Source organism: Solanum pennellii, chromosome 11, assembly GCF_001406875.1.
Source record: "Solanum pennellii chromosome 11, SPENNV200".
Lineage (NCBI taxonomy): Eukaryota > Viridiplantae > Streptophyta > Magnoliopsida > Solanales > Solanaceae > Solanum > Solanum pennellii.
The window spans coordinates 4,041,186-4,065,961 of record NC_028647.1 but is presented as its reverse complement, the minus strand read 5'-3'; the positions used below and the strand labels follow the sequence as shown (position 1 = coordinate 4,065,961).

The following is a 24,776-nucleotide window of genomic DNA, read 5'->3' as shown; positions in this document are numbered from 1 at the left end:
TTTTTAGCGGCATTAAATATTGACATTAATAAAAAGTGTTAAAGTCTTTACCGGCATTAGTTAAGTGCCATTAGAATCAATTTCGCTAGAGGTTTTAGAGACATATATAAAAAGTGACAATTGCCGCTAAAAATACATATTTAGCGATAATTATAAATTAATTGCCACTAATAATTATTTTTGTTGCAGTGTAATAGTAATTTTTTTGCATTTTAAGAATCCAAACATTTAAACTTTTAATTAAAAATTAGTAAATATCCCACCAAAACATCATACATATGCATGTGCTTAGCTTTTTTTTATTTATAAATATGGATACCAAATAACTACTTGGTTATAATTTGTACTCTCTCTTGTATTTTTCTTTTAAATTCAATTTTTGGAGGAAAAAAAATGACAAAATCCCATGAAATTGAGCACCCAATTAAGGCATTTGGATGGGCAGCTAGAGACACTTCTGGTGTTCTTTCTCCTTTCAACTTCTCAAGAAGGTATGAATTTCGATATTCAGAAGAATTTGTTAAATTATGAGAGATACATTGAGATCTGGTGAAATATCTTTGAACACCTATAATATTTTTGACATGTCTCAAGATTTAAAGAATTCTCCATAAATTTTACAATTAAGTATTTTTCGTAAAATTTTTAACTATCAGTGCATCAAACTTTATTTTTTCTTTTGACAAACTTAAAAAATTGTTCAAGGATCCATCATTACATTTAAAGTTCCTAACCTTGTACGTATGTATAATAATGGTAAGTGGTGGTCCTACTCGATTTGAACGTATCTTGATTAATGTATTTATTTATGTTTTACTGGATATATGTAATAACAATAATAATTCACTCTGTTTATGCACATTTTAATTAATTTATACGCTAAGATATTTATTACTTATCATCAACACAATTATTAATTATTTACTCCCTTCTACAGATGAGAAGAAATTATTTAATGTTTTTATTTTATTGGATGTAGGGCTACTAGTGAGAATGATGTACAATTCAAAGTGTTGTATTGTGGAATTTGTCACACAGATCTTCATATGCTCAAGAATGAATGGGATAATTCCAAGTACCCTATTGTGCCAGGGTAAATTCATTACTTAGAAGAATATTTAAAGGGAAAATGGTCTGATATACCCTCAACTTTGTCATTTAGAGCTGATATACCCCTTGTTATGAAAGTGGCTCATACATACCCCTACTTGTAAATAAATGGTTCATATATACCCTTTTCCTCTAACGGAAATGAAAATAATAATAATTTTAATCTAAATTTTTATTTTTTTTTTCTAAAAAATATAATCCCATATGAGTAAATTTAATCCTCGTCAAACATATTTTTTTTGACTTTTTTTGTTTCAATGACCAATTTATAATTATTATTTTGATAATCAAATTTATTTATGTTTCACTTCTATTCTTGTAAAACTTATTGTAGATGACCAAATTTTTTCTTCGAATACGAAATTAAATTACAATACACACACAAAAAAATAGTTTAATTTTTTATTCTTTAAACTAAGGAATGAAAGAAAAAAAACAAAATAAGAATAAGAAATTCAAAGAATTATAATAAAAGAAGTCAAAAAATAATTTATGTATGAAAAAAATTAAAATATACCTTGAACTTTGATAGAAGAATCATATATACCCCTAAACAATTTTATTAAAAAAAATTAGAAGTAATAAATATAAATTTAAAACTAATTTTTTAACTTCCGTTAAATGAAGGGTATACGTGAGTCATTTTGTAGCGGCAGGGGTATATGTGAGCCGTTTGTATAACGGTAAGGGCATATATGAGCCACTTTTATAACGAGGGGCATATCAGCTCCAAATGACAAAGTTGAGGGGTATATCAGACCCTTTTCCCATATTTAAATTATGCAAAATTAACTAGGGTAACTAAGAAAATTAAAATATTTTATTAAATCTATATTTGAGTTTTTGTGTTTGGTTTGTGTAGATATTGAACCTCTATTACAACAACATATTACGTGTAATTTTACAGGCACGAGATCGTGGGCGTAGTAACCGAGGTCGGTAGCAAGGTAGAAAAGGTAAAGGTGGGGGACAATGTAGGTGTTGGAGTAATAGTAGGATCATGTCGAAAATGTGATAGTTGTACTAGTGACCTCGAACAATATTGTTCTAGCAGTATTAACACGTATAGTACAACTTACTATGACGGAACCACCACATACGGTGGCTACTCCGATCTCATGGTGGCCAACGAGCATTTCGTGCTCCGTTGGCCGGAGAATTTACCGATGGAAGCTGCCCCATTGTTATGTGCTGGTATCACAACATATAGCCCATTGAAATATTTTGGGCTTGATAAGCCTGGATTGAACATTGGTGTTGTGGGCCTTGGTGGGCTGGGCCATATGGCTGTCAAATTTGCAAAGGCTTTTGGATGCAATGTGACTCTTATTAGTACTTCTATTAATAAGAAAGACGAAGCAATTAAACACCTTGGTGCTAATTCATTCTTGATTAGTCATGATCAAGAACAAATTGAGGTATTCTTTCTATGTTTATACTTGAAAATTTTGATTATTAAATTATTTGGCACCTCGATATCGATTTGTTGCCAACTAAGATGGTACGATGTATCAAGTTGGATTATTCACCTATTAAAACGATATGTGAGCTAGGATTGAAACAGGGTAAAAAAACACAAATCTCACTAGTTTAAGAGCAAATTATTTCCTTTCATACGCGAGTTTTCAATATAATGAATCTTACCAAAATTAGGACTTCGGATACACGAGGATAATTAAAATTAAGTGAAGTTTGTTCTAGATATACTATATCCAAGTGAATTCACATGTAGCTGAGCCCCCCCTCCTCTCTCCTTATGTATCTGTATTTCAGAATGTATCTGGTATCCAAGATACATGCATCTAGGATACATGTATCTCCCTATTTCAGTGCAGCTGACTTGAAAGATGGTATGAAATTATTAATTAGTAAGATAAATATGTAACGATTTCAAACTATAGGAAGAATTAGTAAATATGATAGGAATGCTTGTGTAACTAGACCATTTTTCCTTGTAATAATGTACATTTCGAATCATTAGTCCTAGGATTCATATAATATTCTCTTCGTTTTAATTTGTTTTACTGATTTTGATTTGACACAGTTTAATACGAGTTGTATTATTGCTATTGTCATTGTTATTGCAGGGTGCAACAAGCACATTGGATGGAATTATAGACACAGTTTCAGCTAAACATCCAATTGCTCCATTGCTCAATATATTAAAGCCTCATGGAAAGCTTGTAATGGTTGGTTTACCACCAAAGCCACTTGAGTTGCCAGTTTTCCCCTTGCTTGTGGGTAAAAAAAATAACTCAAACTTGTTAGTAAATTTCATTTCATTTAAACACTCGAACTAAGATCGATTCTGGTTGAGCGTATGATAAATTATTGTTATTATCAATTACATATTTTATGTAATTAATTTATATATGTCATCAGAATACAAGTAAAAGTTTTTCTATAATATAGGCTGAAAGTATCTAATTTGAATGTTTTATCATGTGTTAAAGGGCGCATTGAGACAGATCGTAATCGAGTACCTAAATAAAATTTACTAGAAAATTTAAAAGATCGTCGATGTATTCTAACAATTTTTTCAATATTGTTCTAATGACATTACTTAAACTTTTTTAGGTAGGAAAATAATGGGAGGAAGCATCATTGGAGGAATGAAAGAGACACAAGAAATGCTTGATTTTGCAGCAAAACATAATATTACACCTCAAGTTGAAGTTGTTTCAATGGATTGTGTGAATATCGCCATGGAACGCCTTTTAAAATCGGATGTCAAGTATCGATTCGTGCTCGATATTGGAAAAACACTGAAAGCTGATTAAACATGTGTGAATGTTGTTTTGAATATTATCGTTATGAATTCAAAATAAAATAACAAATTATGGCCCAAACATAGATTTTTGGCCATTAGAGTTGGTTTCCTATGTGAAATTTTCACCCTTTTAAGTCTTTGTTATTTTGAATTTCTAATCTTCAAATTTGTTTTTGTATATCATTTTCACGAATTTCAGACTTTAACTATCCATTATATATTATTTATATGTCTAAATTATTATTTTATCGCGAATTTCATACCCCAACTATAAATTATTCTATTTATTACCTGTCTAAAGTATGATCACCTTTTTTCGAGTTTCATACATACCTCAACTATCAATTGAGGATCTAATCACACGTAGATGCTAAGTTAAAATAGTTTAATTGTTATTTATGTATTTTAGCTACTACACCCAAGCCCAAAACAAAGTTCAGAAATGGGCTAAAAGTCTAAATTTACTCCAAAATTGGGCCCAGGTAGTGCATATGTGATTTGCATCCTTTAAAACATAGTCAGATTTTCAAAAAAACTATTTAAAGTTTAACTACTTTATAACAAATTAAACAAAACTTAGATAAACATAACCCTAAACTTGTTACGGAAAACTTAAGTTTAACGTTCCGATCTTGAAGTTGGCCTCAAGCAAATATCATCGAGTTTGAATTCCAAATTCGACACTATGAAGTTTGAAGAGCCAATTAATTTAAGAAATTTCATTATAAAGTTTGTCAAGACAATTTATTTTAAATTATTTTTTTACTCTCTTCCTCTAAGTTAGAGTGGGGACTCTACAGTATATTATTATTATTATTATTTTTATTTTTATTATTATTATTATTGTTATTATTATTATTATTGTTAAAACCTTGTCTATGTTTTAAATTGTTATGCTAAAAATAACTATTTATTCACTTCTTCCTCCCCATTGTGTGAGGGGAAAAAATTGCATTTGTTTTCTAGTAAAGCAAAATCAAACGTCTAACAAATCATGCATATTTTTCTCTTTTCTTTTAAGGGTTTATATTTTTTTATAAAAAAAAATAATCATATAACTGGGTTTTTAATTCCAAAAATATAAAGTGATTTTCAAAAAAAATTATCTCAACTATGAATCCAAATAACATAACCTTTTTTTTAACATCCATCGTTAATGAAGATTAGCAATTACAGTAATAGTTATTATTTGACATTAAAATTTATCCGTCACTATTTATTTTTTCTGAATGAATATCTCATAATTCAAAATAAAATCCAAACTCAAAAACATCAAAACAATTTTTTTTTCTAAAATATCTCATAATTCAGAACAAAATCCAAACTCAAAAACATAAAAAAAAAAAACGGAAGTTTAGAAAAATGAGAGTATTGTGAATTGAAATAGAGTGCATTTATAAACAAAAATATAAAAATTATAAAAAACTATAATTCAAATCTTACCATTAAAAAATAAATCTTCTACATCATCCTTTAGAATACGTCATAATTTGCATACAAACCTAAATCGATAAATACATATCAAAAAATATTTATCAATTCAGGTGTGTTGCAAACTTTGACATACAAAGGCTATCAAAAAGCTGCAAAAAAATAAAACAATAGAATAAAAATGTGTGTGAATTCGATGTGAGACTTCAAAAAGTTACTAGTGTTTATATAGATATATATATTGGGTAATTTTAAAAGAAAATCCTGGCCATTGAATTTATTCCCAAATAAAATATTTTGGAGGCTATGTTTATATTTATATTACTTAGAAAACCCTAGTTATGTGTAATTACATTTGTAGCCCTTCAAAATCTACATACACATAGATATTGTTATTTGCACCCGTACGTTACCCTTTGAGGTATGCCATAGTTTTCATACGAACCTGAATCGACATATATGTAATATATTATTTATGTTATTCAGACTTATAAAAATAATGAATGTGTGATATTCTTAACAAGTCTGAATAATATATATATTTGTCGATTCAGGTGCGTATCGAAGCTTTGACATACAAAGGCTATAAATCAAAAAGTATTTGAGAGTTGAAAAACAATTGAAGCAAATTCTTCAAAAAGAAAAGTTGCTATATATATATAAAATATATTGAAATTGTTGCCTACTATGATAAAATTTGTTTGGAGGCTGTGTTTATAACCTTTAGAAAACCCTAGTTTTATGAAATTACATTGTAACCCTCCTAGATATTTATCTTATGACATTATTAACCTTGATGTATTAATGTTGGGCATCTTATTATGTTGATGCACTAAATATATTATATGACATAAGAAAGGGCTAATTAATTTCATTTGTATGACATAAGAAAGGGCTAATTATTTAATTAATAATACTGTGTGATTATTGTTTCTAAATGTTCTCTAAAATTTCAATTGAAAGGGCAATGGTTTCTATCATTCCTATTTCATTGAAGAAATAGGAAAAAGAAATTGAATTAACTTAATGTACTCAATCTCAAAGAATTCATTTCTCAAATGAGCGTGGTGTTGAGGCATGAGTCCCCATATGTGTACTTGATATTATGATTGTTTGCGTACTTACTTTAGTGTTGTTATCACTGGTTCATGTTGTTTGTTGTTTGCCACTTGCTAAGTGTCATAGTTGATTTTATACTATTATTCATTGTATATTAGTTTCTATTTTGGGTTGGCCGACTCTAGTACATGTTGCCCCGTACTGAGCCCTACTTGTGTTTTTCTTTGTTTTCCTTTTATGGAGTGCAGCGAATATACTAACGACTTTAATTCGCCCCTCAGCTCTAGCCAGTCTCAGCATATCAGGTTCAAGAGTGAGCTATTCATTCGAACTTGTGTTGGATTCTCTCGATCATCACCTGATGTCCTTAGTTTTCGAACACAAATTACTTTATTTCATTTATTGCGGTGTCTTTGATACTCTTAGACTTAGTATTTGGAGATTAGATGTCCTTGATGTGATGACTTTCAGCTTTGGGAATGACTTATAGTAGAGTATAATGGATTTGTATTTCTTACACTAATAAAATTTAAACTTCCGCATTATGGTTAATATTTTCTAAGTTGAATGATAAATATAAGTTGGGGGTTAAAGTCATTGATTCGTCCATCTAGGGAGTTAAATGTGGGTGCCACTCATGACTCGATTTGAGTTGTGACATTATACTACAAATAGATTATTATTTTTTTACTCATCTATTTTAGCAAATTAAGAGAAATTTATTATTTTCCTCCCAGTACTATACTGTTATTATTAAATAAAGGCTAAAACTTATCTGCACCGGTATTTGCATCAATCTAATACATGCATGCCATGTGTTTAAATTTATATTTCATTTTATTTAATCTTAATTAATTAACATGTGTTTTACTTCATTAAATTACATAATAATGAAAATTGAATTAGTTTGATGTAAACACGCGGATAAGTTTTTCCAATAAATAGCTACATAAAATATAAGTTGTCAAATTTAAATCATCAAAACATAATTAATAAGGTTATTTTATGAAAAAATAAATCCCTAACAAATATTGTTTTAAATAAACTGTCAAATCAATATAGATCAAATAAAACGAATAAATGAGTATATATATATATAGTCTTATCTCTTTTTGCACGTTTTTATCCTTTAGAGATTAGAATTGAGAAATGATTGGACCAATCAACCAAAATCTACACTTTTTCTATATATATAAATATGAATACCAAATGGGCATTTGGTTTTAATGTTATACACATTTTCTTCTGTTTCAACCTTTTGTTTTGGTTATTTATTTTTTTAGGTGAATTTTTAATTAACTTTACTTTAGGGATAAAATGGCAAAATCTCATGAAATTGATCGAGCACCCAATTAATGCATTTGGATGGGCAGCTAGAGACACTTTGGGTGTTCTTTCTCCTTTCAACTTCTCTAGAAGGTACGTTGTATTCGATATTGTTCGAGAAATTGCCTGTTTCATATTTATTGTTAGTGTAGACATTATTAATAAAATGAAAAAAAAATTATTTTCAGAGACTTGAACTCAATAATTCTTATTAAGAACTATACTAATCCATATATATATATATATATATATATATACACATACATTTTTAAAATTGTACATAATAGTTTGAGATGATTTTCACTAAGAAGTTTATAATACACAAAATTGACCTTAATTATGTATATATTATTTTTTACATCAAAGAAGGTTCAGATGATCCGTTTCCGCTTTCTCTGGTTTCGCCCATGATTATACATAATATTGAGTTTAACTCTAGTTTTGTTAAGATCATAGTGTTTTAAAATGCTCAATCTCTTAATTATTATTATTTAATTATTTTTTAATTATTATTGTTATTTGTGTGTTTAGGGCTACTGGGGAGAATGATGTACAATTCAAAGTGTTGCATTGTGGAATTTGTCACTCAGATCTACATATGCTCAAGAATGAATGGGATAATTCCAAGTACCCTATTGTTCCTGGGTAAATTCATTATTTTAAAAATATTTAAATTATGCAAAATTAACTAGTATTTTAGTATTCTTTTCTTAAATTTTACTATTTATCTATTACTATGATTGCTTTGTTTGTTGCTGTTGTTATTTTTCTTTCAATTCTGTAATGATTACTAATCTTATTAATGATTTCTGAATATATATATTTTTTTGTAAATATTATTAAAATTTTAAAATAATTCTGAATCCATCATTATCGAATATCTGATGAAAAATAAAATCGACTCTTTGAAGATAAGTGTCAATGTAGGCCAAAATTTGACCACTATATAACATCAACTCACAATGTAGGACTTTTGACAGTGGATAGTATTATTATTGTTTGTACCTAACTATTAATAATTGCACGTAACATGTTATGGTCCCAAACAATATATGTGGTAGTCATAAATTCACTTGTTTTTAATACAATACAATCTAAGTTGCATATGTTATAATTATTTCGTATTTAATTTTTTTGTCTTTTCGTACTATTACTTATTATTTTGTGTGTCAAGGTGAAAATAATAATTTCTGTTTAAAATTAAAAATGATTTCGAAGTTAAATTTTGACATGTCTAGATTCTTTCTTTTATACAATTCTTACATTTGTATAAAAGTATTTAGATATCGAACCTACGTTCAAACAATATTTTACATGTATTTTTACAGGCGCGAGATTGTGGGTGTGGTAACCGAGGTCGGTGGCAAGGTAGAAAAAGTGAAGGTGGGGGACAATGTAGGTGTTGGAGTACTCGTAGGATCATGTAGAAAGATGAAGCAATTAAACATCTTGGTGCTAATTCATTCTTGATTAGCCATGATCAAGAACAAATTAAGGTATTTTTTCTATGTTTATGCTTGAAAATTACAATTATTATACACTTATTAACTAGTTTGACATCTCGATATCGACTATATATTTGCCATCTAAGAACTATTAAGATTGTATTAAGTGAGACATTGTTCGCCTTTTAAAACAGTGTGGGTGTACATGTCTTATTATAAATCCTCTAATGTTTGCTTGAATTAAGATGTGTCGGTTAATGCTTTTTTTCATTTTAATTTGTTTGTCTGATTTTGACTTGACACAAAATTTTAGAAAGTACAACGATTTTTTATCTGTGGTCTTAAACTAATGATATGTCGAAGTACCAAAATGTCCTTCAGTCTTATGGTCTTGAATTAACTAATGCTTGTCGAATTGTACTTACTTATTTTACATATATATATCGTTAATACGTGAGTGTTGGATAGTGTCTACGAGTTGACGAGCATATATATGGATATCAGATATCGTATGAGTTATTATTATTATTTTGCAGGGTGCAACAAGCACATTAGATGGAATTATAGACACAGTTTCAGCAGAACATCCAATTGCTCCATTGCTCAATATATTAAAGCCTCATGGAAAGCTTGTAATGGTTGGTTTACCACCAAAGCCACTTGAGTTGCCAGTTTTCCCCTTGCTTATGGGTAAAAAAAATACATCAATATATAATATTTTTAATAAATTTTATTTCGACGTTCAAATTAGTATTATATTGAGCATTTGAACACGTGATAAAGTGTTAATATTACTCAAAATTTGAAAAGTTAGTCAATTACGTAGATAAGTATAACCACTAAAAAGGTGTCACTTCTTTTAATTATATATGTATTAGCCTCAGACTTAGACACTTAGTTCCAATTGAGACAAATGTATATAATTAAAGGATATGAAAATTTATATACTTAACGTATCTATATGATATATCTTGAGTATACACGCAAAAGTTTTTCTAAAATTTTTAACACTTGATCATCATATGTTCAGATAGATGCTCGATTAAAATATATCGTAATTTAACTGTCTACGTAAGATTTATTGAATTTTAAGGGTTTATTTATTTATTCCTCTAATTTTCTTAATTCTCTTTTTATTTCTTTATAATTTGGACTCTTCAATTTTTAGGTAGGAAAATAATGGGAGGAAGCATTATTGGAGGCATGAAAGAGACACAAGAAATGCTTGATTTTGCAGCAAAACATAATATTACACCTCAAGTTGAAGTTGTTTCAATGGATTATGTGAATATTGCTATGGAACGCCTTTCGAAATCGGATGTCAAGTATCGATTCGTGCTCGATGTTGAAAAAACATTAAAAGATGATTAAATATATGTGCAAGCTAGTCTGAATACTATCCTTATGAATTTAAAATAAAACGAACATTTTATAGCCAAAATAGTAGATTTTTGGCCATTAAGGTGTTTTTCAATACCCTTAAATCTTTATTATTTTGAATTCCTAATCTTCAAATTTGTTTATATATTTGGATGAATCAAATTAATAAACGAACTAAAAAAAAAGGTCAAAAAATGGATTACAACCCAACTCGTTAAATTATTATTGATTTGACGTGGCACGTCCATTAGCCAAATTTTTCATAATTCTCAATCTTTAAATTTGATGTTGCTCAAGATTTTAAATTCTAGTCTTTTAAAATTATCAATATCTAATTTTTTTAGTTTATATATATTAAATAAAAAAATTGAGCTAAAGACTTCGGCGATGAAAGTGAAGATGAGGTGTACTCCAAAATTAATCGAAATAACACAATAATATTAATCATAAAACTTGTTTTTTAATTCCACTAAAAATATTATATTCCGTATTTTTGAGAAACTTATTTCTTTAAAAAGTTATTATACAACAATTTAACTAATTCAATATTTTTAAACAATTTAGAGCCTTATGGCTTCAGGAAGGAGATAAGAACACTTCTTTTTTTCATATGAAAACGATTTAAAGGCGTAAGTGTAACAATATTAAGGGGCTTATTTTAGATGATGGAAGTTGAATTTCTGATCGTAATGATATTGTAATAGAGGTAGAAAGATTTTATAAAAATTTATTCACTACTTCTCGACCTACGGATGTTGATTCGGTTAATGATATGCTAACTAGAGGAATAGTAAATGAGGTAATTAAACAAGCAGTTTTTGATATGCTTTCTTTAGAAGCTCCAGGAGTAGACGGAATGACACCCTTCTTCTTTCAAAGGTATTGGAATATTATCTCCATTGATATTTGTGAAGCTATAAAAAGCTTTTTTAATTTAGGATATCTGCTACCTTCTTGGAATCAGACTCTTATAACTTTGATTCCTAAAGTGAAAAATCCTAGTGATGTGAGTCAATTTCGACCCATAAGTTTATGCTCTACAATGTACAAAATTATTGCTAAAATTATTGTTAAGAGACTGAAAGTCTACCTACCCAATATTATCTCTCCAAATCAATCTGCTTTTGTTGGAAAACGATAAATAGTAGATAATGTTGTCCTAGCGCATGAGTTCATTCATCTTCTTAAAAATAAAAGACGTGAAAAACAAAAATATATGACCCTTAAGCTAGATATGGCTAAAGCTTATGATCGAGTTGAGAGGATTAAGGCAAGGAGATCCACTTTCTCTATATCTTTTCCTCTTATGTGCTGAAGGTCTCTCTAGACTCTTAAATCATGCAGAATTATGTGGGAATATAAAAGGGTTAAGCTTAAATAGAGGAGGTCCTACAATTAATCATTTATTTTTCGCTGATAACTCATTTATCTTTTGTAAGGCGAATACCCAAAATGCAAGTGTTAGGGACAAAAGGTGAACTTCACTAAATCAGCTATTTTTTTATTAGTATAAACTGTTCTGATATTGATAAAGATAGTATTAATGAAGTGTTAGGACAACTACAATGGAATAACATAGAAGATCTAAGAAAAAAAATGCTAGTTTATTAAAGATAGGGTGAGATCCAAAATAAAAGGATGAAAAAATAACTTCCTAAGTTCTAGCAGGAAAAGAAGTGATGCTTAAATTTGTATTATCTGCAATTCCATCTTATGCCCTATCATGTTTTCAACTTCCGGATTCCTTATATAAAGAGATAACGACTATCTTCTCTAATTTTTGGTGGGGGCATGATAAGGATAAAAGAAAGATACACTTTAAAAAATGGGAGAATCTATGTTTAGCTAAGTTTAAAGGGGGAATAGACTTTAGAGATTTAAAATCGTTTAATCAAACATTATTGGCAAAGCTTGCTTGGCAAATTTTAACCGAAAAAGAGTCTTTACTTGTTAGAATCCTGAAGAGTAAATATTTTTCACATACTTCTTCCTTAAAGCCACTTGTTCATCTAATAGTTCTTGGATATGGAAAAGCATTATTTGGGGTAGAGATCTCTTACATAAGGGCATTAGATGGAGGGTAGGCTCTGGAGATTGTATTAAAGTGTGGACAGATCCTTGAATTCCTAACTCTAGTAGATTCAAACCTAGTCAAATAGATGTCAAGTTGAGAGTGAAAGCATGGAAATTGGATGGTCTTCAGAAGTATTTCTGCCCAAATGATTTCCATACAATAGTCTCTATACCTATTTCAACCACAGGCTCTTCCGATAGGATTATTTGGCACCATTCCAAGTCTGGGAAGTATGAGGTTAAATCAGAATACCACTTAGCGAGGGAAATGATTAGGTGTGAACAAGTGAGTAATTAAAGAGCCCAATCTAGTAATCAATCTTTCTCAAAAGAATTCTGAAAGTTTTTATGGTCTATGAATATTAAAAACAAGTATAAACACTTTATTCGGAAATGCATTTTGAATGTTTTACCGGTCAACCACATAATTGTTAGGAGACTGAGACATATTTGTGAAGTGTGTAAGGGTTGTGGACTTGAGAATGAAACGATTGATCACATGGTTTAGGTGTCCCAGTGCTCAATTAGTTTAGAAAATTTGCCCCATCGATTTGCCTAGCTTAGAATATATAGTGGATTTTGCTGGTTGGTGAAATGATCTTTTTACAAATGTTAAAAATTATCCTGACTCTATAGAGATGATTAGATTAAGTATTTTCATTATGTGGAAAATTTGGAAGGCTAGAAAAAAGTTTTAATGGAGAAGTTGTTGATACTAAGGATATTGTTAACAAAGCTCTTTTTGATTTTCATGAGTATGAAAGCAATTTGATCCCTCCATCTCCCCCTAGAGTTATACATTCTTGTAATGATTATAGAAATATAACTGTGGCACAAGATGGTATTGTTGTGTTTGCAGATGCTAGTGTACATAAGGAAAAGAAGACTGCAAGCATTGGCATGATGGGTATGAATAACTATAATAACCTGCTTCATGCCTTTGGCACTCCGATTCAATACGTTGGGAAAGCCATCACTGCTGAAGCGATTGCGATTTGTATGGCGATGGAGAATGCTAGAGAAAAGGGGCGGACAAAGGTGCAAATCTTATCAGACGCAAAAAATATGGTAGATATGGTACTACAAAGAATTATAGTCTCATGGGAGATATTTGGAACCTTATGAAGTACTTTGAAGTGGTTAATGTGATGCATCATATTCCAAGGTCCTGGAATTTGGTAGCACATAATTTAGCAAAATTTTCTATTTTGTTAGTACACAAAGTTGTTTGGCTTTCTACTTTCTCCGAATAGATTATAAATGATGCAATTGCATCCTTTAACTCTTTGAACCTTTCTATACATTAATATAGCATGATGATTATTAAAAAAAAGATATTTTAAAAAAATAAAAAATACTTTTTTTTCCCACCAAACAAATGCTATGCAATTTATATGTATCACATGCATCAAGAATTCAAGATTATTTCTGCAAACCGACATTGTACCCATAAATTTGTCCATATCTTGTGGTTATATTAATTGGAAGTACTTTTTCGTAATAGTAGTGTCTGGTTAATTTAGGTGTATTTTGATTAATAATTATTTTATTAAATATTTTTTTAGATTAAACGTGTGTGATCTTATGATTTCTCATTCACTTCATTGTTTAGTACTAAATCATATTCTCAGATAATATTAAATTTATTTTAATTAAATAAAAAATATATACTTAAAGATCATGTAATGCATTTTTAGTTAATGTAGTAAAAACTAGTTGTTAGGTTTAAAAAATTCAGTTTTAGAAAAACCAAAATTGATTGCAAATAATTGTCTTTATATTAACTTTCATCAAACTTGGTAGTTGCTCCATTATGACAATCATTTACTACATTTCTCTAACTTCACAACTACTTTTACTCTCAAAAATACCTATTCATTAGGTCTCATATCCCTCCGTCTCAAATTATCTATCGTGTTTAATTTTCAAAAAAGAATTATATTAAATTATTTGTCTTTTTAAAAATTCAAGACATTTTCCCTTGATTTTGTCCTTCGTATAATTATTCTTGAAAACTGCAAGATGACACGTGTTATAAATAAATAAAATTTAATGAAGAAAATTATATTTCAAGCCGATATACCTAAAATTTCCTTTAAGGGTCATATGAAAGAAGATAAAAATACGATAAATAATTTGAGACATAGAAATATAATAAAAAAATTTACCTCAAATCCGTTAAATGTTTTTTTTTTAAAAAAAAAAACAAGTAAAAATAGCAATAAAAGCAAAAACCTTATCAAACTAGTATAAATATTGACTTCCCCTTTTGAGTTTCCTCAATCTCATATTTCTAGTCATTAATAATTTAAATATTTTATATATCTAGCTATTTTTTCTTTGTGTTATATTTATTTATTTAGGAGAAATGGCAAAATCCCCAGAAGAAGAACATCCAATTAAGGCTTTTGGATGGGCAGCTAGAGATACTTCTGGTGTTCTTACTCCTTTCAACTTTTCAAGAAGGTACTCATTATAATTATTACAAGATAAAATTATAGTTCTATATGTATGAACAATTCAAATTTAAGTTATATAAATTGACAGTGTAGAGATTTTATTTGTGTTATTAATTATATAAGGTAATTTAACTTATCATAGTATGTTAGTTAACATTCTTATATGACTACAAATTAATGGTTCTCATATGACATATATCTTATATAATTGATCTGATTGTGTAAATATTTTCTTTTTGCATTGAATTAAGTGAATTCTTCTTTTGGAGGGAAACTTTCAAACAACTGTAAAATTATCTCTATGCGACCTGTAGGTGATTACAACTTACAAGTTCGTACTGTGGAATAATACTACTAAAAATAGAGGCTTTTCTCATTGCGAATCGATGAGAAACCTGTGTTATAAAACATGTTTTTTCCACCTATCTTTCACCGAACCAGCTTGCTAGCTAGGAAAATGCATGATGGAAAACAGATTCATTCTTACTGAAATTCTGACAGCTTCTTAATGTTATCGTGTGAAAACACTACTATCTTTTCTTTTCTCAGCAATTCAATTAAAATAACTGTGAAAACCAATAAGGAATATATTTTTATAGAAAATAGTGATTTTTAATAGTGCAATTCTTTTCTGAACTTTATGTAAACACGAAATACTTTGTGTACTATTTAGAAAAATGATATAAATGTATGTATGGGTGCAGGGCTACTGGGGAGAAAGATGTGCAATTCAAGATCTTGTATTGTGGAGTTTGCCACACAGATCTTCACTTTCTCAAGAATGAATGGGGTGTCACCAGATATCCTGTTGTACCTGGGTAAGAAAATCACTTTATCTAATAATAATACTCATTAAAGTTTAATTAGTAATTTTTTTGTACTTTTAATCTGTCGTAGCAGGTAACTTATCTCATTTTATATTTTTATTTTATTTTTAGTAATTATTCTTGAAGACTACAAATAACTCAATTGATAGAGATGACACGTAAACAGAGTAGATACTCAATTAAGAATGATTGAATCTTAAGACATAAATAAGCGCAAAATAGTTTAAACTATTTCTAATTAATGTTTCTTAAGGATGTGTAAAAAAGAAATACGACAAATAATTTGAGACATAGCAAGTATCAATTGTTTTTGCACATTATAGACAGACCAATTGATTGAGATGACACATAAATAGAGCAAATATTCAATGGATGGTAATTACTCATATTTTAAGACATAAATAAGGGTACAATAATAAAAAATTTCTCCTAAATTATACTCCCTCCGTTCATAACTGTTTGGCAGATATATTAAAAATAGATGTCCAAGATAAATTGTCAATTTAAATAATCAAGAAACAAGTAGTCACTTTTTTTAAATTTGCCCTTAATAATAGTGTAATTTAATCGGAAAATTAGGTAGACTTTGATATTCTTGATAGGATTATATTAGTCAAATTACACATTATATTAAATTGTACTTCAGGAATGTGCATAATCTTAACATGACAAACAATTATAAATGAAAAGAATATTTTTTAAGAAGAGTGTAATAGCAAATCACTGACACATAGTTTTTTTGAGACAGATGGAGGGAATGAGTATGTATTAAAGTTAGCATTTAATGCTAACCTCCAATGTAGGTGAACTAATAACAGAGTCAATAACTATATATACAATATACACCATGGCCCTACTACAAACTTGTTGCCATTTAATTTATCAATGTTACTAACATTTATGTACTTTTTTTTTTTACTTTAATTTTTCAATTATAGGCATGAGATTGTGGGTGTGGTGACAGAAGTTGGTAACAAAGTTGGTAAATTTAAAATTGGTGACAAAGTTGGTGTTGGATGTCTAGTAGGATCATGTAAAAAATGTGACAATTGTTCAAATGATCTTGAAAATTATTGTCCTCAACAAATACAAGCATATGGTCAAATGTACGTCGACGGAACGATGACGTACGGTGGTTACTCCGATATCATGGTAGTCGATGAGCATTTCGCGGTCCGTTGGCCGGAGAATTTACCGATGGAAGCTGCACCATTGTTATGTGCTGGTATCACAACTTATAGCCCATTGAAATATTATGGGCTTGATAAGCCTGGATTGAACATTGGTGTTGTGGGCCTTGGTGGGCTGGGCCATATGGCTGTCAAATTTGCCAAGGCTTTTGGGGCTAATGTCACAGTTATAAGTACTTCTCCTAGTAAAAAAGAGGAAGCCCTTCAACATCTCGGTGCAGATAAGTTTTTACTCAGCAACGATCCTCAGCAAATTCAGGTTTGTATATTTCGGGGATTTATTTTGACTTTTAAATGAATATCGTATATACAATGTTGTCAAACATCAAAATTTTACTTATTTTAAATAGTGTTTTTATTTATAACTATTTTCCAAAAAGTAATTTTGAAAGAAAATTTTTGTGTTCTGATAATCATTTTGAAAAATGCTTTTTCCAATATTAATTTAAGCAATTTGTACTTAACCAATATTTCGAAAAACCTCTCGGAGAATATATTTTTTCAACCTTTGCTACTAAAACACTTTTAAGCTTGAATAAACACCTCTATTTTGTCAAGTTAAATCTTTTTGTAAAGTCACATAATTTTTTTTTGACTTTTTAGAAGTTTGGTCAAACATATATTCTAACCGGTCGTTTATACGATGGATCATTCGGATTCAACCAAATTAACACGCATATCATAACTCAACTCGTTTAATCTTTGACAGATTATTAAAAGATTGGGTCGATTTTGTCACCTCTTGTTGAAATTTATAATTTTTAATTTAAAATCTCGAATTAATGTAACAGGGTGCAATGTGTTCATTGGATGGAATTATTGATACAGTTTCAGCAGTTCATCCACTTTTACCATATCTTGGTATGTTAAAGCCTCATGGTAAACATATTATTGTTGGTGCAATTCCTCAACCACTTGAAATGCCAGTATTTCCTTTAATCTTGGGTAAGTTTACTCTTCGAATTCTATCGTTTGACTTAGCTAAAGATAGGACACAATATAAAAAAAGTCTTAATATTTATATTTCGATTTTGTATATTGGTCATGATACATAAATATACATTCAAATTTAGTCACAACTGCAAAGTATGCACGTCTAGACACCTCAACTCGTTTCGTTGTGTCTGTTGAACATTCCAGCTTATAAAATGATCATCTAGACAATACTAGAAACAAAGGTTCTTCCCACCGCTAATGAGTTAGAAATTTATGCTATAGATCATAATTGTCCACTGAACCAACTCACAAAAAAAAAAAGCAATGGTGAAAACAGATTTTTCTATGAAATAGTGACAAACTTTCTAAGTTTTCCATATGAAAACATTATTATTTTTTTTCCCGCCAATTTAATCAAAAAATTTGTCGGGATAGCCACAAATCTTCCAATTGGAAAATAGTGATTGTTTAGTAGTGAGACGTACCTCTAAAATTTATGTGTCACGTCAACATAATGTCTACGAGACACAATAGGGACAAGTTGGAGTATTTAATAGTCAATTAAGATCAAGTTGAGATGTTTAGATATGCACGATCAAAATTGGAATGGTTACTTGTCAGTCGAGATCAAATTTATATGTCTATTTATATATTATGCCTTATTATCGTTGTTGTTACGTACTCTTTAAATTATTTAAGTTCATAGTGAAGTTTAAGTGTATAATATGGAAAACAGGAAGGAAGACAATTGCTGGGAGTGCAATGGGAGGAATGAAAGAGACTCAAGAAATGTTAGATTTTGCAGCAAAACATAACATAACACCAGATGTTGAAGTTGTAGCTATGGACTACGTGAATACAGCGTTGGAACGCCTTGTAAATAACGATGTCAAGTATCGATTCGTGCTAGATATGGACAAAAAATGAACAATGTTTAATCTCAAAACCAAAATTTTTGGTTCTTGAAAATCATTGTTGATTTTCTTGATGTTGTGTGTGTTTCTTAAGAAGTCTTGTTTTAGTATGTTTGTGTCTTTTGCTTAGTTATGTAAGTTGTTCACAAATTGAAAGACAAATAGTTTCTAGTTTGTCTTATTATATCACAATCTTTGAATGGTCCGCTCTAAAAAGCTAAATTTTCGATTCCCCCTCCCCTCTTTCGAGTCTGTCTACCTCTTTTCTCTTGATAGAATATATATATTAATACGAGATAACTTTAATTTTACTTGTATTCAGCATCGACACATATTAGATGTATCACTTATCTTACTCTCGTTAAAAAAGTTAAAAGCTACGAATTAATCATTCTTTGGCTAATAATTTTTCTAACTTATAAGCACTTTAGTCTGATCAACTTTTTGACGATTTTATCTCCAATATTTTTTGTAATTTTCAAAAATTTATTTAGAGAATCACACACTTATTTATTTATTATTTATAATTAGCCAACTCAATTGGATTCCAACTTCAAAAGTCATTTTCAAAATAAATCCACGTATTTACATTATTACTTAATAAGATACTATAAACAAAATAAATCCACGTATTTATATTATTACTCAATAAGATACTATAAACTTGATAAGATAAGATAATTAATTCCATTAAACTTTTTTTCTACTTTAGAGGAAATGACAAGATAATGACGGTATAGCAAACATGATTAACTTGTCTAAATTATGTTTAAAAAATTAACTATCCCGTTTAAGATGGCCAATTAATTCAGTTGGAAATTCTAAGATTCAAGTTCAATTTTCTATCGAATTAACAATACTAGATGACTTTTTTTCATTCGTTCAAATTTTATGAACAAACTTAAGCGTAAGATTATTCAGACTCATAATCATAAAAAAAAAAGAGGTCATATATTCTATATAACACTACTCAAGAATTTAGTTCTCTAATACATCACCAATGACGTTAATTTGTTCCACTTTTTTTGTTTTAATTTTTTATTTTGTATTTAATATTTATATTTAAATCTGATTAAATTTATATTTACTCATTTTTTGAGGATAACATTTCTAACGTGATTTGATTCACTTTCAGACCTCGAATTTAAACCTTTAATTAAAATAAAATAATATGTATTATGATCCATGTTAGGTAAATTTCGATTCACTTATTTTTTAAACGGACATGTTTATTTACTTAAACCTATTAATTAATGAGTGGCCCACCACTTGCACATTATTACACCCACTTTCTATATTTCCACCAAAAATATTTTACTATTATATATTTGAACCAAAAGTTCAATTTTTTCAACAAAAAGAAGAAAGAGTAATTATTTTAATTTCTTTTGAGTTATGGAAAAATCACCAGAAGAAATGCACCCTGTTAAGGCTTTTGGTTGGGCAGCTAGAGACACTTCTGGAATACTCTCCCCCTTTAAATTCTCCACAAGGTATTTATTATTTTATTTTTCGATATTATTCAGACTCTTTAAAAATATTTTTATATTTTTTTGTACTATAAAAAAAATAATATGACAGACGAAATATGAGATTTTGGTTAATTTTTTTGTTTTGTGCTTTCAGGGCAACTGGTGATAAAGATGTGAAATTGAAGATACTTTATTGTGGTATTTGTCATTCTGATCTTCATCAATTGAAGAATGAATGGGGATTTTCTAAATATCCTATGGTCCCTGGGTATGTTCTCAATTTTATATATTACTAATTTGATCCTTTGAAACAACTCGATGAATTTAGAACTTTTTTCGTTTCATAAAGAAGGGAAGGAACTTTGCCAAACAACACTTCAAAAGTAGACCTATTATGCAATACTACAGAAGGTAATTTGTTAAGAATATAGACTACTGTAGAAACACAACAACCCCAGTACTTCAAAGGAATACTTGCTTGAAATCCTAATGCCCCGGCCATATCAAGAATAGATCTATGTTTTTTCTCAACCACACCATTTTGTTAAGGAGAATAGACACAAGAACTCTGATGTATAACTCCAAACTCCTTGAATAGACTAGAAACTTGAGAGTTAATAAACTCAGTTCCATTATCTGTTCGAACACACTTAACATTGACACCAAATTGTGTCTTCACCATACATAAGAAATCTTTCAGAACTACAAGAGAATCAGACTTAGTATGTAACAAAAAAATCCAAGTATATCTAGATTTATCATCCACCAATGTGAGAAAATATCTTTTGCCATCATGATTAGAAACTCTGTAGGGTCCCCAAACATCTCCATGTACAATATCAAATGCAGAAGCAGAAGTAGTAACACTAACAAGAAATGGAAGCCTGGATTGTTTTGCAATAGGACACACAGTACAATAATGATCCTTCAAAGATACAGGAAGTAAACATTCTATTCTACTGGATACTTTAAGAAGAGCATGACCAAGCCTTTTATGCCAGAGATCACTCAGAGAATTACAACTAGTAGTAGCAACACTAGACTTGTCTACATTAGAAACTACAGTAGGGGAATTATGAGCATGAAAGCCACCAATATCAGCTGAAGTACATAATCCAGTCTGAAGCAGATATAGATCTTGATCTTCTCTACCAATCCCTAGGACCTTCCCATTTGAGAGATCCCGAAAGACACAGAAGTCAGGGAAAAATAGCAGAGCACACTGTAGTTGCTTAGTTAACTGAGATACAAATAGAAGATTGTATTTGAACTCTGGAATGAACAACACATCATTTACAGTCTTATCTGTAAAGACTAAGGATTCACCAATATGACTAATAGATGCTTGACTTCATGTAGGAAGATTAACATGCATATTACTCTTATCACCAAGATCTCTATATTGAGTCATTAGATTAGCATTATGAACCATGTGATTAGAAGCTCCAGTATCTATTATCCAATTATTGTTAACCACATCAGACATAAGAGTTGTTATCATACCTGCAGTGCTAGTAGTAGCCACATTAGCAATAAGATCTATATATTTTCCTTTACTTAACAGCTGAAGAATCTGTGTGCACTGCTCAGGTGTGAATAAGGATAAACCACCATGTGTACCTGTTGGAGTAGCATTAGTAGAGGAAGCATGATGATCAGATGCTCTTACCTCACTAAATTGATTGCCTCCAGTAGCAGCAATGTTGGCATGAGAATTAGAGGTTGTCCCTTTCCTCTTGGGATATCCATGGAGCTTATAACAAGCCTCCCTGGTATGACCTTTAAAATGACAGAAATCACAAAACAAGTTAGCTTTCCCATTAGATCTACCATCACCATAATTTCTCTGCCTATAGCCACCATTGTTTCCATTATGATTACTGGAACCAGAGTATTGACCTTGAGATACTTTATTACTCATAAGAGCAACTTCTGAATGTGGATCAGCTAGAGAGGAACCAGTACTTACACCATTTAACCTCTGACTTTCAACATTAATGATCATAGCATAAGCTTGATTGACATTAGGAACAGGAACTATCATCAAAATTTGACTCTTAGCATGAGCATAGGTCTCATTTAGTCCCATTAGAAATTGCCATAACTTATGATACTGAAAGTGTTCAGAATACAATTTTGCTTCATTACAAGCACATGAGGGAGGAGGCATTAGAGTTTCAAACTCATCCCACAATTCTCTAAGCCTAGAAAAATAATTTGATACAGATACAGTATCTTGAGATAATATAACAATTTCCTTATGTAGAAAAAAGGCCCTGGATGCATTGACTTTATCAAACCTTTCACGAAGATCTTCCCAAACTGTATGTGCATCAGATCCATAGATGAGTGTACTAAGTAAACCTTTAGAAACAGAATTCATTATCCATCCCAAGACAATAACATTACACCTATCCCACATATCATGTATGGAAGAAGTATACATATCCTTTTTACAAGTTCCTAACAGAAATCCCGACTTGTTTTTTCCTAGAAGTACAAGTTTCAAGGATTTACTCCATAGAGAGTAATTTTCAGATCCTAGAAGTTGAATGGAGACAAGAACTGAACCTTGAGTATCTGATGGATGAATGAACAAGGGATGATTGTGATCCACTCGTTCAGATTCAGTAGAAGATCTTCCCTGTAGTTGCACTTCATCATTTACAACACCTTCATTAGGAAGCACCATGATTGATTCACCAACAAATTTCCAGAACACAAATAGAGATCCAATCAGAGATGATAACCAGATCACAAACAGAGATTCTTGTATCAGCAAATTGAAGAGCTGATGAAAGGATTTTACAATAGCTAAGCGTTAGACACAGGATACTTCACTGTGCTCTGATACCATGATAAGAATCTCCATTAATGGAGATATGAGATCGATAAGAGAGAATTTAGTCAGAATGAAAAAATAAGTCTTCATTCATAACGTGTGACTTTACATTCAAGATATATATATATATATATATATATATACAAAAGAATGAATGAGCTGTAACTAGAAAAAATTCTTTCTAACTAACTTCTACAACTAACTAACTTTGATAAAATGGCTAACTAATTACATAATTCATCACTAATTAATCCTAATTTTTATGGTTGGTGACCGATAGTTATCTTTTGAGTGACATGATATAGTGTAAAATTTTGTATACAGACATGAGATTGTGGGTGAAGTAACTGAGGTTGGTAGCAAGGTGGAAAAATTCAAACTTGGAGATAAAGCTGGTGTAGGATGTCTAGTTGGATCATGTAGATCTTGCGAAAACTGTAACAACGATATCGAGAACTATTGCTCGAAAGCAATTGCCACCTATAGTGCAATGTACCATGATGGAACACCAACATATGGAGGCTACTCGGATATAATCGTTGTTGATGAACATTTCGTTGTTCGTGTCCCAGAAAACATGCCCTTAGCTGCTGCAGCACCTCTGCTTTGTGCTGGAATTACAACTTACAGCCCTTTGAGGTACTACGGACTAGATAAACCTGGACTTCACGTTGGTGTAGTAGGTCTTGGTGGACTCGGTCATGTTGGTGTTAAGTTTGCCAAGGCTTTAGGGGTAAAGGTGACGGTTATTAGTACGTCTCAAAGTAAACAGAAGGAAGCTATTGAACGTCTCGGTGCTGATTCGTTTTTGATTAGTACTGATCCTGATCAGTTACAGGTAACTAAAATGAAAAAACAAATGTGTATTGTCATAGAGTAACGTCTCGTAGACTTGTAGTACTTAACTATGGTTCGTGTTAACATAGGCTGCTATGGGCACAATGGATGGCATTCTTGATACAGTTGCTGCTACTCACCCTGTCCTACCATTGATCGACCTATTGAAGACTAATGGGAAACTTATCATGCTCGGTGGAGTTGCAAAACCTCTCGACCTACCCGTCTTTCCATTACTTATGGGTGAGTAGATTACTCTTGTTATCTAGATTTTGGCAATGTGTTTTAGTTGCTAGTTATAATGTAAAAAAGTCGAGAATTGATAGGGAGGAAGCTCGTGGCTGGAAGTGGGATCGGAGGGATGAAAGAAACGCAGGAAATGATAGATTTTGCTGCAAAACACAATATAACAGCAGATATTGAAGTCATCCCAATGAATTACGTTAATACTGCAATGGAACGTCTCGCTAAAGCTGATGTGAAGTATCGTTTTGTCATTGACGTTGCTAAGACCCTCAAACCAGATGAGTAGATGACTATCAGTTCTTCTTCATGTAATTCTAGTATTTCGTCATGATGTTTTGGGCGTTAAACGATGACTTTTGATTGAACATTACTAAAGAAAATGCATACATAATATATATTGAGTGGCTTCTCAAATGTTGGAATTATGTGATCTCTTATTATAGAACATTTTCAGTCTTT

General features: G+C 30.3%; 3 protein-coding genes and 1 pseudogene across 4 annotated transcripts; all 4 read left to right on the top strand.

The window, feature by feature from the left end:
- The first annotated feature begins 326 nt into the window (after positions 1 to 326).
- LOC107003484 (8-hydroxygeraniol dehydrogenase-like) lies at positions 327 to 4,058 on the top strand. 2 transcript variants are annotated; one of them, XM_015201824.2, is made up of 5 exons: positions 327 to 491; positions 980 to 1,093; positions 2,018 to 2,528; positions 3,198 to 3,351; positions 3,688 to 4,058. In XM_015201824.2, exons 1-5 carry the CDS (start codon positions 394 to 396, stop codon positions 3,888 to 3,890), a joined length of 1,080 nt encoding a protein of 359 aa, XP_015057310.1. In that variant the 5' UTR covers positions 327 to 393; the 3' UTR covers positions 3,891 to 4,058. The 2 variants fall into 2 exon arrangements, with proteins under 2 accessions (XP_015057310.1, XP_015057311.1); XM_015201825.2 differs by having other exon boundaries at positions 3,198 to 3,347; positions 3,688 to 3,787.
- A 3,457-nt stretch (positions 4,059 to 7,515) lies between these two features.
- LOC107004104 lies at positions 7,516 to 10,617 on the top strand (annotated as a pseudogene).
- Positions 10,618 to 14,867: 4,250 nt separating this feature from the next.
- Positions 14,868 to 19,136, top strand: LOC107004886 (8-hydroxygeraniol dehydrogenase-like). Its single transcript, XM_015203286.2, has 5 exons — positions 14,868 to 15,060; positions 15,758 to 15,871; positions 16,819 to 17,329; positions 17,862 to 18,015; positions 18,743 to 19,136. Exons 1-5 carry the CDS (start codon positions 14,963 to 14,965, stop codon positions 18,931 to 18,933), a joined length of 1,068 nt encoding a protein of 355 aa, XP_015058772.1. The 5' UTR covers positions 14,868 to 14,962; the 3' UTR covers positions 18,934 to 19,136.
- Positions 19,137 to 20,263: 1,127 nt separating this feature from the next.
- LOC107003351 (probable mannitol dehydrogenase) lies at positions 20,264 to 24,739 on the top strand. Its single transcript, XM_015201670.2, has 5 exons — positions 20,264 to 20,413; positions 20,547 to 20,660; positions 23,559 to 24,072; positions 24,161 to 24,314; positions 24,398 to 24,739. Exons 1-5 carry the CDS (start codon positions 20,316 to 20,318, stop codon positions 24,601 to 24,603), a joined length of 1,086 nt encoding a protein of 361 aa, XP_015057156.1. The 5' UTR covers positions 20,264 to 20,315; the 3' UTR covers positions 24,604 to 24,739.
- Positions 24,740 to 24,776: the final 37 nt, after the last annotated feature.